Source organism: Lonchura striata, chromosome 5, assembly GCF_046129695.1.
Source record: "Lonchura striata isolate bLonStr1 chromosome 5, bLonStr1.mat, whole genome shotgun sequence".
Classification (NCBI taxonomy): Eukaryota; Metazoa; Chordata; class Aves; order Passeriformes; family Estrildidae; genus Lonchura; species Lonchura striata.
In genome coordinates this window covers 10,873,673-10,887,811 of record NC_134607.1, presented here as the reverse complement: position 1 = coordinate 10,887,811, position 14,139 = coordinate 10,873,673, and the positions used below count along the sequence as shown (strand labels likewise).

At 40.7% G+C, this 14,139-nt stretch overlaps 1 protein-coding gene and 1 pseudogene across 1 annotated transcript in view; one reads left to right on the top strand and one right to left on the bottom strand.

Moving 5' to 3' along the window:
* The window catches only part of LOC110472978 (potassium voltage-gated channel subfamily KQT member 1-like), a 433,209-nt pseudogene that overhangs the window by 128,796 nt on the left and 290,274 nt on the right, over positions 1 to 14,139 (top strand).
* Positions 9,637 to 14,139, bottom strand: part of LOC144246244 (uncharacterized) — a 77,753-nt gene continuing 73,250 nt past the window's right edge. Inside the window, exon 3 of the mRNA XM_077783096.1 lies at positions 9,637 to 11,372. Coding sequence (XP_077639222.1) covers positions 10,007 to 11,372 — 1,366 coding nt within the window. The 3' untranslated portion in view covers positions 9,637 to 10,006. The remainder of the gene's footprint in view (positions 11,373 to 14,139) is intronic.

Here is a 14,139-nt window from a genome sequence, read left to right as displayed (position 1 = left end):
CAGTGTTTGTCACTCTATTTTTACACAGCTGATGACAACCAAATGGTAAGTGGTATTTCATGGATGGAAATTTTATTTTACTCCAGTTCTTCTGGCTTTCCCCAAGTTTAACCTTGTCTACATACGTTTGTAGTACATTTCATCAGTAATGTATCAAGAACTTTTAATCTAATACTAGTTTTGAGAAGTAGCAAAAAATAGCTGTCAAAGCACTGCCCCCTAATCCTGGTTCAACAACTAAAAAGGTGTAACTGTGTGGATAAACATCCAGGATATTATTATCACATGCTGCTATGTAAGAGAATATTCTTTCTAAAGATTTTATTATCTATCTTCTGTATGAGTGTTGGATAGGAAGGAGGAATGCTTACAGTGGTAGATTTTATTCTCCCCATGTTGTGAGTAAAAATTAAAACAGGGACTGGACCACTATGGGAGATCACTGTGGTTTAAAGCAGATGTACTGTATTCCTCTGGCAGCCATGACGAAAACAAACAAAAAAAAAGCTTTTTTATATCATATCCCAGGAACCCGACTGTTGATTTGGGGATGAATATGGTGATTTGGAAGCAAATTACAGAAAAGTTTAACTGTGAAGTTGGCTGATTATCTTGCTAAAGGTAGAGTTCTGAAGGCTAGAAAGATTTGCAGCATTTTGTTGAATGTAAAAGATAACCTTTAAGAGCATTGCTCATATTTTTAGAAGTAAACTGCACAGCATTTTTTGCATAGCAGTGATTAATATTGTTTATTTTGCAGTAACACTCAGCTATCTCCTCCAAAGATTAGGTGCCACTGCACTGAATATTTCTTTCCCCCCAGCTCCCCAAGGATCTTTCCTGGGTAGAGCCTGCATATGGAGTTAATCACAGTGATGTTAAGTAGTGATAGGATTGATATTCTGGTTGAAACACAGAGAATCATTTCCAAACTCTGCCCTTTTTTTTGTGCTTCAAGGTACAAATCACCTCTACAGACTTGTACTTGTAATTTCTATCAAATTTCAAAGTCTGCTAATTGTGATCTCTGGATAAGCTAACCTGGAAAAGTGGCCTTTGCAGGCATTCTCACATTCAGCTTACTACTACTTCTCTGAGAGTGAATTCAGGAAAAGTTGACCATTCCACTGCAAAAATACAAACAAATTGAAGGGCTTAGGAGATTCCTCTGTGCTAATCTTGGCATTCCTTCATAAGTGTAAGTAATGATAGATGTTTCACTCCTCGCTCTGGTAATACCCTGAAGTTCCTGAATGAAAAAGACTGAGTTAGCTTTCTTATTGACTAGTTAAACTTGGAAGTCACTTTCCAACAAATGTGGAAATGTCTTCTTATGTAACTCACCAGCTTTTAGATATCAAGAGAAAACTTTTCACTAATTCATATGAAAAAAAAATCCAGAAAGAAGCAAGTAAAATATCAGTATTATAATAAAGGATTTATTTCTCGAATCCTTTTCTAGCTCAGGGTTGCACACTTGAGCTCTTACACAGCAAAACAGCTCTTCCAGTTTCTGAATCAGCTCCTTGAGGAGGAAGTTGAAAACCACCAGGAAACCCCTGAAGTTTTTCTTCTGTGATGATCTGTTTCCTCCCTCTTTCTCCTGTCTACTTCAGAGTAATAGAAGTTAGAACAAATGGTCAGGTAAAGAAAATACTTCAGATACAAAGTGGAGCTTGAAATAGTTTTTGAGATCTCCTAAAATATCTAATTCTATATACATTGTTTTTGATGCAATGTGTGTAGTTGGAGGGTTGAACGCACACCATTTTATGATGTATCAAATGACTTACATTTAGAGTAAGGAAAAAAAATTTTACGCTAAGACAGATGGAATAGTTTAAATATTTTGGTTGCTTTAATTGTAGGATTTTAACTAAGAAAGTTGCAAATGTCAATGCTTTGAAAACTGTAGTATAAACTTCAAACCAAAACATCATCACCACTTTTAATGAATTCTGTGACAATGAAGCACACATTAAATATGTGCTATATATTTCACAGTGATAGTAAATATGTCCTTTAAATAGAAGAGTTCAGAACTTCCATGTGTAAGACTACATTTCCAGAGGAGCCCTCCTTACACAGTTGCTTTTTTGGTAAAACACTTTGTTAACATTAGAGTAGCAAATTCTCTAATCTCATTACAACCAAACTTGCCAAACACAGGTTCTTTTACCAAAAAAGTGGAAATATGGGATCAATTTGAAATGCCTTGGTAATCTGTTACTATTACTTTAATTTTTATGATAGTTAAAAATCCTCTTTATTTTAGGTGTCAGTTTCTTTCATTAAAGTAGTTTTTACCTCTCTGATCCAACCTAAGTTTATAATCAATAAATCAGCTTCCGAATGAGTATTGTTGTAATTTGTTTTTAGAGAGACAGTAATAGGGAAATGTTGTCTACTACAAAGATACATTATTAGTTGATAAGGAATTATCTACAACAGCCTTAAAATGTTAAACACTGACTAATAAGTTGTTAAATAATTCAAGCATTGTCCTCTTTGGAGTACTTTCAGTCCATTACATTTCATGTATAGTTCATTTATCCCATTCAGCCTATATTAAAATGTCAGTTTTACACTGAATTCTGAGGTCATGGTAGTGTGTGACCTTCTTGGGAAACAACAATGGAAGTGGTTCAGGATAAACAAGTGTGGAAAATGCTGTTCAGTGGATTTTAAGTTCTCTGTATTTTCAGTAGGTTTTATGAATGAATAATGCTGCCCATTTAAAAGAGCTTTTATTAAGTCTGCAAGGCCACAGATTTGATATGGCATTCTTGGTGTTACATTGTTAGGCACTGTTATTGCTTGGCATTTCTGAAGAGCTGGAAAGTGTTTTTTTGGGAAGCGTGAAAAGTTCCTTGGATGTTACTGTTCTCTTTGGATGTGAATCAGCAAAGCTCCTCATCTCCCACCTGGAAGCTAAATACAGAATTTGTAAGGCAGGAATGATATGAGTGTTTTGGTCAGTACCTTCTCCTGTGACTTAAAAAGCTCCCAAATATGTTGTAGAGAAAAAATGCAGCTCCTGGAGTGTTTTAAAATCATCTACAGCAAATGCTGTGGTGTGACGGGAGGGAGAGGAGCATGGGGCAAGAAGCTGAAACTAAGAGCCATCAATCACAGCCTGCACTTTAGAGACAATTTTTGGTGGGTTTTTGGGTGTTTTGTTTTTTTTTTTGGTGGGTTTTTGGTTTGTGTTTTTTTTCCAGTAAAGCTGGTTCTGCAGTAAACCTGCTGTGGAGATGAGTTTAAAGTGCATGAAGACCAAGACATACAAATCTGCCTCTGTGCCACAGGGTCAAAAGGACCCTTCTGCAGGCAGAGATTCATAGGATCCCCTAAACACAGGGGACATGGGGAGATTGTCACATGGAGAGCGATGGCACAGCAGCTAAACCCTCGCCAAGGGAGCTGGGAAAGAACTCCTGAAGTGGAAAAATGCCCTCTCTGAAAGCATGAGCATTCAACACACTTCTTCATTTTTCAAAGCAGTATCTCAGGTTCTTTTCTCTGACCTGCAAAGTGATGTGGCTTGAAAAGGTTAATAAATTGTACCAGCCACAGCTCCTGGCCACTGGAGACATCCACAGATGTTTGGTCACATGAATCCAATTTGATTTTCAAGAACAAACTAATTGACAATAGGACTAGCAGATAGTAGAAATAATTAATGAAAATTCAATGCAAATAAATCATAAACCTAGATATTATCAAATATCTAAGTCACCTTGCAGTGGTCCAGTCTAAATGAGTGCTGTACTCAGTAGGCAATGATTGAAAAGCATCTGGTTTCATTTTAAGCATTCATTTTAATATTATCATTTAAATTTAAATTATATTACTTAATATTATCATTTTTATTGGTGATAATAATTTGTAGTCAATGCTCAAATTTTGTGAGTCATCACATATGATTCATAAATTAAATGTTGTAACAAATATATATATTTTACATATATATATATATATATATATATATATATATATATATATATACACTTTCTTCCTCCCAATTGGTACCAGGCCTATTTTGTATTAGATAGCTAAAAACCTGAAAATATTTAAGCAACATATTTATGCTCATAGCAGGAACCAGAAGCAGTGAAGGTTTGTGTGAGAACCAACACATGAGGGAAGAATGGCTTATGACACTCCTAACAGTCTTGACTAAATGTGTTATACAGAAATATATTTAATAACCCAAGTTATTAATTATGTAAGTACATTATATGTAATAATGTAATTATTAACTGGGTGCATCTTTCTGTGTGAGCCACAATCAGGGTAGGAAGGTTTAGCTGCAAGTGAGGGTACACCCCTGCCCCATATACCCATAAATTCAAAAGTCATCTCATGAAAAAACTAATATCTGTTGCCATCATCATTTATGCTTCGTAGTGGAAACAATTCCAATCACAGTTCTGTGAAATGAAGTGGAGAGGTGTCAGGAGGGATGTGTTTCTTTCTTCTATATTGTGTAAGATATAAAAGGCATGCACAGGAGGGAACAAAAACTTTAATAATCCCACATCAGGGAGACAGAATGTACCAATCAAAAAACCTTTAAAATTGTCATCTGCTAGATCTCTTTCTCTCTGGGAACAAAATGCCCACAGCTTTATTTCTTATATTAGTAGAAATAGTGTTCAGAACTGGAAGGCTGGTATAAACATGAAAAATACTATGAAATGGAAACAGAATATTATCAGACAAATCAATTTACATTCAATTCAGGAATTATAAACCAGGGATTCTTTCTGTGTTTTAAGGGATTTTCTGTGTACAACAGTTCTCAAGCATCAAGTCTATTTTCAACTCCTAGCCCTGAATGCAAACAAATGGGAAAATCTGAGCCAAGGAGAAAATTCAGCAAAGAGAGGAAATAGCTTTTGATGAATTTACTGGCAGGTCCACGTATGTCATAGAGGGAAAGCAGAAAATATAAACAAATCTTTTATTTGGTCAGAGCAGGTTTGGGTATACAATGTAAGCATTTATTGGAAAGAAACCCACAATGCAGTGGAAAGTGATATTTTAGATGGTTCTGGGTTATTTTATTTTTTTACAAGACCTAACCCTTCTTAACCAGCTGGTTTTCATGTATATGTTTTTAGATGAGTAGTACTCCAGGAATAAGAGGTGACTGTAATTTGGCAAGTGCTTAAGCATTAAGATTTAATTCCCCTTGTCACCTGATGATCTCTGTGAATTGAAAATGTTGCTGTATCATAGTTACACCATCTGTTGAGATCAGCTGAGGTAGAAGCCTATGGACTCTCATTGTAACAGGGCTTGTGATGCTGGGCTTTTGGGGTAAGACTAGGGAGGCATGTTCTGGTTTTAGTGGAAATTTTTATCTTTCTTCACAGTCTGTTTTAAAAACTGCACCTTGAGATTATAGGGTCTTGGTTTTCCCTTTCCTTTTGTGTTTTTAAAGAAGCTGGGGCTTGTGGGTCTTTGTCCTGTTTAATACTTGTGTTTGAGAGCCAAATAGATGAGGTCAGGAGGGGAGGAGTGCAGGGGGCTACTGCAGGTTTGGAGAACTGAAAATTTGCTCAAAATGCAGTGGCTTTGGGTGGTCTTCTCTGGATGACACATGGAAATAAGCATTTGAAATGTGACTCATTTTCAAATCAGTAAAGGGGAAAGAAGGTGGCTCTGCTTTATAAGTATCCTCAAGTTTTTCATTTTCAAAAGCAGCAGACAAGATTTTAATTTGCTGCAGATTCCTCTTTATAAGAGTACCAGTCCAACACAATGTTGCGAGCTAAGGTTAAGCAGCTTGAAATAGTTAATTTTACAAAGCAGAGCAGTAATAACACTTTCCCTGGCCTCTTCCAGGTTCTTCCTTCTCTTTCATCTGCTGAATAATGCATGAGGTTCTCAGAGATTTACACCTATGTGAAATAGAATTTTTTAATAATTTCTATACACCCCCTTTTATATCTTGAGAGGGAGTCTTTGCTTTTTTACCTGCTTTCAGGAAAAGCAAGTGTAAAGTTGAAACTATTTGAGTTATTGTTGTGATTTAGTTATAGTTAGTTCTACTTAGAATGTGAAAAATGTGGTTGTAATGAGCTTATATAATCTGGAAAGTAATTGAATTTTGAATAAAGACCCAAAAGCCCTTTGGGTTAAACTCTGATGTAGAAGATTACATTTATTTTCACCTAGTCTCCATCTGGAATAATTATCTGCAATAAAAATGCTAAAGATGAGTTTTCCAAAGGGTGGACAGCCTACCTATCTCCTTGTAGAAAGAGAAAAAAGCAGAATCCATTTTCAATTTGACAGATCAAAACATTTGTGCAGTAGGATCTGGTTTCAGGAAGAACAATTGATGAATACTTAAAATCAGTCATGAGAAAGCAGAATAGTGAGGAACTGGGGAAGAGTATCTTTTCCTTTATGAAAACGTCTGAAATCTATTTATGAGGACGAAAAACTATTTAGAAGATTTGCACACAAGTGACAGAGTTGTTTTTAAGTCAAATGGGCAAAAGCTAACTCAAACATATGGAAGTGATTCGATATTCTAGAAATGTCATGAATGCTGAAGCAGGTCACTCAGGGAGCACTAATCAAGGCTGAGAGCACATTGCAAAGCAGTAGGAGTGAAATGAGATTACATTCAGCTCATAGTGGTCATACCAAAATGAACACTGGACACTTGCTGCAATTACTCATCTGTGCCACTTCTTACAAATGCTTCTGATATAACAGAATCACATGAATTTGGGGTTACAGAATGTATTTTCCCAAATGAGGCCTTTCTTGATATTGCAGTCATTTCCTTGGTTAAGTGTACCTTGAATATATAACTTTAAATTCAGTCCAACAGCATTGTTGGAAGCTGGTTTCCAACAGAAAGTCTGGGTTGATTCTCTCTCCCAGCTGGCAATCATATGGTGCAGGTCACCCCCCACCACCACCCTTATTCTTTCTTCATTTTATTGCCACTAAGATTGCACATTCTTACAATAGTTAGAGAGTTGATATTTTCTTGGCTTCTCCTGCAAGCACTGTTTATTGTTTGGCCTTATCCTATCCCAAACCCCAGCTCCAATAAAGAAGAAACATTTGCTTGAACTGCAGGAGTAAATAACGACCTGCTGAAGGCAGAAAAAAAAAGTGTGTGAATGTGTGCCTGCCAGATCAGAGATCATCTGCACACAAATAACACCTCTCAAGCTGTTGACTGTGTTTTAGTCCTTAAAAATGATTTTACTAAGGCCATCCTTAGGTGTGGAAAGTCATGGTGGAGAGTATAGCTGGTAGGAGTCAGGGAACAAAGCAAATACAGGACTTGGAATTCAGGACATCAAGGGCTCAAAAGGACAAAGGAGTCCAGAACAGCCATTTCCAAACATGTGTGGATGAGATTTCAGTGTCATTAATTTTGATTTGCATACTCAGCTTTAACATTTCCACATGGCAGCAGAACCTTGAAAGTAGAGCTCGGACCCTTTGTTCAGACCAGCTCTTCACTTCCCCTTTTGCAAGCAGGATTGCTTGCAAATCAAGCATTCTACCAGAATTCTACCACAGTTCTACCAGAGAATTTGACACTAAAATGAAGTGAATGAAGTTTCAGGAGTTCACCTACCTCTTGTCAGAAAGATGTTCAAGATTTCTTTTAAATTTTTCTTCTATTCGTTCTATGATTGGGCCAAAGTTCAGGCATTGCAGAACTTCAGAGTCAGTCTGTATTCTTTCTTATAAGCTGGGAGTAATTTAGTCTTCAAAATTAACAGTCCTAAATCCTTTAAAAAAACCAATCCCTGTATATCCATGTAACATGGCCAGTCATTTTCTTCAAAAATCATATTGCATTTGGGACACATGACTAAGGATTTAAGACTGCCTCATACTCTAAATGCACGAAAAGTGAGACTTAGGATGGTGCGCTAAACTTAACTCTGATGTTTTCTGATATTTTACTGTTAAATTCGCTGGTACAATTCTGTGTTTGCTAAAGGGAGAATGAACAAAAGGGTCTGAACAAAAAGTCTGAACTCTGCCTTCAAAGCTGCAACGTGGAAATCTTAAAACCGAATATGCAAATCAAAATTAATTCCCAAGGATCAGGGCCACGGACTGCTCCTTCAGTTTAAGACTATTTTCATATTAGATAAATCATTTTAAATATGTGCTATTTAAGTCAAAATGGCTGAGAATTAAGTTCATTGGTGGTGTAGCAAAAGTCAAATTGAGGTCTTTTTCAACTAAGGAAATTGTGATTTGAGCTAGCTTTCAACTGTAGCAAGTTGATGTTAAATTAATTTGTGGCACAGTTAAGTCACATACCAATCTATGAATGTAGCCATCATGCCAGCTGGACCAAAGGTGGACCTGTGTCTAGAGAGAAAAGTGATGGTTTACATTTTCCTGCTATATCTGTTTAAGTTTTAAGTTGTTTATTTTTCTGTGAAAATAAGAAATTGAATTTTCATTTTAAGCTGATTCAAATAGGCATCCAAGCTTTTACCAACTCACATGCTAGGATGATGGATATTAAACATTTGTAACTCTAGATTTGAGCTTGCAAATAACAACTTAAGTGGTTTCAGTTCAACTTTTGCATTTTAAGTATGTTCAAGTTTTAAATTTAATTCAATTCACTTTTCTTAAAACAATGCTCTATGTCACGTGAAGGTTCCTGGTAATGTGGGTGATTTGAAGTTTAAACTCCTTTTTAATACCAATGCCCTCAGTTTTGAACTCTGTTTCTGCCTAGAATTTTTAACACACAAAATGCTGACTAATAAAACTGATTTTGGGGAGATATGTGAATAAATAAACACCCTTTTTCTTCAGCTTGATTAGGTTTTTTTTAACATTACTTGTATTATTTGTCTGGCTCCTGGACAAGCAGTGAATAATCTGCAGTTTGACTGGGGTAGTCTGTGCTTTGCTGCCTTCAAAAAAAAAAAAAAAAAATTTGGTCTCACAAAACAAAAGTGTGTCTCCATACATATTGGTTCAAAAATATGCTGTGATTTCATCTTTGCTGTCATCAAAATGAAAGGTCTTTATGGCCAGCTGAGTGCACATGACAGCTCTGTCATTAAAATGGAATCCTAGAGAAAAGAGGAAGATGCTTGAAAAATTAAACTTCATGGCCAAGTACTAGTTAGGAACACTTTGTCCAGGGATTCTTTGTGCTGTTCTTCATGGCCAAATACTAGTTAGGAACACTTTGTCCAGGGATTCTTTGTGCTGTTTATGGAGATAGAGATTTCCAGCTTTAGGAATGAAGCTGTCTGCTAGAATTCAGATTTTGCTATTAGAGGTGGCTATTACTGTATCTTTCATGCTACAGTAATAGTTTTTATTTTAAGCATGATATCATGGCACTACTGAACTGTGTGTTTGTCTTTCATACTCCTACTCCTCTAATTAGAAAAATTTGCTTCCTGGCCATTCAGTGTTTTACTTGAGCATGAAATGCAGAAATTTATTTCCACAGTTGTAGCTATTTCAAAATCGCACATTTGGCCTCCATTAAAAAGTGACTGACTTTTACTTCCTAAAATTTCTAATTCTGAAACATTTGTTGCGGCTTCTGGGTCTCTGACTACTCTGCTTGTCAGAGAGCCGAGTCCTCGAAAGCCGGATAGCGTAATGAAATCTTCCTCTATGAAGGCGGGACGGCACACAGGCGGCTTTATTTCCAGGAGCGTTTATTGAGGAACAGCAATTCAGGGAGCGAAGGGAAAACAACCACTCCGGGAGGGAGCTCGCTCTGAGAGCGTCGAACAGGGGGCGGAATCGGGATTATAACTGGGACAAGAGAGGGAGGGTCCAGGCATGAAGCGTTCAGTGAGGGAAGGCTTCGGGGGCAGAGTCAGGGTCGAGTGGCAGGGTTATAACCAATGAGGGTAAGGGGAAGGAGCGGCTTCAGGGAAGGAACCAATGGAGGTATAAAGAACAAAGAATTTTCTAGCACCAAGGGATGACAGACATACTGATTGATAACAGGGGAGGCAGGGAACTACACACCTGTCACCTCCCAGGGTAATTCGGGGGGACAGTTTCCCAAGTCCCCTCCCACATCTCCCCCGTTCTTGTTAATTAAATAAATATTTGCCAAAGTCTTGGTAAGCGTCTTTTTGAAGATGGTTAAGGCAACTGAAATCAGAAGGATAATTATGAAAATCCAAAAGAGTCCTTTTAAAATGGAGGCTGCCCACCCGGGAATGCCCCACTGCATCAATAGTTTGTGGACGGGGTCCACAGCCGAAGTTTCCGTTTTGATGTCCTGTACTTCGGTCCGGATCCGCTGGATGTTGGCTTGGATGGAAGTGCTCCGTGATGTTAAATTGAAGCAACACAATCCTTCGAAGTCCTCGCAGCTGTGGCCATGGGCGAGCAGCAGGAAATCAATAGCCGCTCTGTTTTGTAATGTGGCTTGCCTGGTGGTTTGCTGGTCTGCCAGAAGATCGGAGAGGGCGGCAGACGAGGCGTTGGCATGCTTACTTATCCAACACTCTAGGTGAGAAAGCTCACCGAGGGCCTTAGCTGCTGCATACCATGGTAAAAAGATGGATACAGCGACCCTCTTTGTTTTTCCCCAATCGTAAATTTCGGAGTCACAATTTTCGTCGAATTGAGCATATGATCTTTTGGTGCGTGCCAATTGTCTTTCTTTTTTCCAATCTAGAATTTGAGTTCTGTTTGGAGTGAGGGTAGCAAGCTTGCCAAGGCTGCATGGGCCTCCCTGGAGCCGAGATGGAATTCCCGACCATACTCTGTCCCCACAGATAAGAAACATCCCCCTGGGCAATGTCTTGGGATGAGTGGATGAAACCGAAATCACCTGGCTAGTATAATTGCACCAGGTTTGGCTGTTATATTTTTTACTGATAGGTGTTACATCTTTCCGGTATGTGTCTTTGGCCAAGTCAATTCCGTGCCAATTTTGACTTGGCCTCCTATAATAGAATTTGACACAATATCTAGCTGTGGAGGACCCCAGTAAGTCCAATTCTTGGGGTTCCTCTTTGCTGTTGGGCAAAATTTTGGTCCACTCATCCCAAGTATCGACCGGGTTAGGCCTCCTACCCGTGGTTCGGAGCAGGTCGGAATTGGATACCGGCCAATCATCAGCTACCAAGGGGACCCCTACCAGGCAAGTGGACAGGGGATTGTCCACGTTGCCCATGGCCAGACATAGGTTATCCTGCTGCAAGGACTTTGCCAGCGTGATCCAGACATTTTCTTTCGGCTGTGGTACCACCCAGCCATCTGCTACATGCAGCCACAGGAGGATGGAAAGCGTGGCTGCAACCAGCTGGGCGCAGTGGGACATCTTCTGTTGTTTCTTTTGGGTGAATGATGTTCTGGCAGCCATCCTAGTACTAAAATTAAACAAAACAATATTACCAACATACATTTGGTTCCCTCCCCTCCCCCAGCTCCCCCTTTTGGGTTAAAATAAAAATAAATTTCAGGACGGAGGGGTAAAGGGATGACGGGTTAGGTATGAGGGTAGAGGGAACGGCACAGGAGGGGATGGGGTGGCGGAAGTTGTTAAGTCTTGCAGAGGTAGGTATGTCCTTGTGATGAGGACCCGGGAGATGATGTTGGGTGGTCTTCCGGTCCTCTTCTTTTTTCTCCGTCGCCACGCCACTGCATTATCTGGTGGTGATTGTGATGGGGTCGCTGGGTTGCTCTTCGCTGGGGGGTCCGTGGTAGTGCTCTCCAGGTACGGTTTGACGTATTTTCCAGGAATCCATTTGGGACCCTGGGCTGTGGAAACACAAGCGTACCCTCTCCCCCACGTTATCAGAGGGTACGGCCCTGAGATGATTTTTGATTCTGGGTCTCTGATGAGGACTGGCGGACGCTCTTTCAAAACTGCCCTGGTGTTATTGCAAAAGTGTCTGAGTGCAGGGGGATTCGGCTCCCGGTCAGAACAATTTAAGAAATTAAGAACATAAAGTGCCTTGCATAATCTTTCAACTGGTGTCATGGCCAGAGCCGAATCGTGTTGTTGTTCTAGCAACCTTTTTAACTCTTTGTGGGAGCGTTCCACTATTGCCTGTCCTGTGGGGTTATGGGGGATGCCGGTGGAATGGGCAATTCCCCATTGTTGTAGAAATTGTGCGAATCTTGTCGAGGTGAATCCAGGCCCATTGTCCGTTTTGATGGCTTTTGGGACTCCTAATGTGGCAAATGCCATGAATAGATGTTTGATGATATCTTTTGTTTTTTCACCAGTGTGGAGTGACGCGAACACGGCCCCGGAAAATGTGTCTATGGACACATGCAGGTATTTCAGGTGGCCAAAAGGATTATAGTGAGTGATGTCTGTTTGCCACAGCTCCAATGCTGCCAACCCTCGGGGGTTTATCCCCGTTGGCAGCGGTGGAAGGGCGAAGGACTGACAGCTTGGGCATGTGGCTAGTATGGCTTTGGCTTGTTCTTTTGATATTTTAAATTGTCGGGCAAGGGCAGGTGCATTTTGATGGAAAAACGCATGGCTGAGCCTTGCCTGTGCAAAGATGTCTGGTAAGGTTAATGAAAGTGCAGGTGCAGAGTAATGAGATGTCATTGCAAGGAGGTCGGCCATCCGGTTCCCCTCTGCAATAGCTCCTGGCAGGTCTGTGTGAGCCCGGACATGCATAACATAATAGAGTTGCTCTCGGTGGGAGATCAGCCAGATTAATTCTGTGAGCAAATCGAATAACTGTTTGTTTTGAACTTCTTTGAGCAGGGCGTGTTCTGCCCGTTCTGCTACCCCGGCAACATAAGCCGAATCTGTTACCAGATTGAAAGGTTGCTGAAATTTTTTGAATGCTCTCACGACCGCAGCAAGTTCTGCGATCTGGGGGGAACCCTCAACCAGTTGGATGTCAGACTCCCACTTCTGACTCTCCGGGTCCTTCCAAGTGATCACCGATTTGTGGGATTTTCCCGACCCATCGGTGAACACCGTGAGAGCACCTTTAATAGGTGTTTTATTTTTGAATGACTTTGGGGCCAAATATAACGTGTCTTTGAATATTTTATGTTTAGGGTAATGAATGGAAATCTGTCCAGGGTAACTGTCTAAAGCAATTTGCAAACTTTCGTTTGTCTGAAGCAGGGATTCCAATTGTTCCAAATTAAGAGGTAGGTAAATGCACGCCGGGTCACACCCTGCGAGGGTCCGGAGGCGTTGTCTGGCTTTTATTATTATCCTAGCCATCAACTCTGCAGGAGTTGAAATAGTTTTCGCTGGCTGGTGCGGGAGAAACAGCCACTCAATGATAAGGAGTGGGTCCTTCCGCCCAGCGTCCCATTGAAAAAGCAGACCATGGAAGTTTGGGCACTTACCCAGTATGGCAAGGGTGACGGGAAGGAGCCGATCCACACGGTGGGCCTGACGGGATCGTATGGCCTCAGCGACTCTCTCCAGGGCTCCTTTGGCGGCAGGTGTTAGCTCGCGAGGGGAAGCTAGGTCGCCATCTCCTCGTAGCAGGTTGAAGAGCGGCGCCAGCTCCTCCGTGGTGAGTCCCAGGAGAGGTCGGATCCACGTGATGGTACCGCAGATCTGCTGGAGATCCCGCAGGGTCCGTGGGTCGTCTTTGACGGTGACAGATTGGGGCGCGACAGTCCTTCCCGTAATGTGAAAGCCCAAATACTTCCATGGCGCTGACAGCTGGATCTTTTCTTCAGCAATTTCAAACCCTGCAGCTTTAATGGCCTTAACAGTTTTGGAAAGTGTGATCTGCAGATAAGCTTGTGTTTCAGCGCAGATCAAGACATCATCCATATAATGCAGGATGATCGCTTCAGGGAACAGCTTCCTGATCGGCGAAAGCACCTGGGCCACAAAAGTTTGGCAGAGCACCGGAGAATTTTTCATTCCCTGGGGCAAAGTGGCCCATTGGTACCTCTTATAAGGCTCCGCCCTATTGATGGAAGGGACGGAGAACGCGAATCTGGGGGCATCTCCGGGATACAATGGGATGTTGAAAAAACAGTCCTTGATGTCAATGACTGCGAGCTGCCAATCCCGGGGAAGCATGGAGGGTGAGGGAAGGCCAGGCTGCAGGGGGCCCATGTCCTCGATTACCTCATTGACCCTGCGCAGGTCTTGGAGCAGGCGCCATTTGTCTTTGCCAGGTTTTTTAATAACAA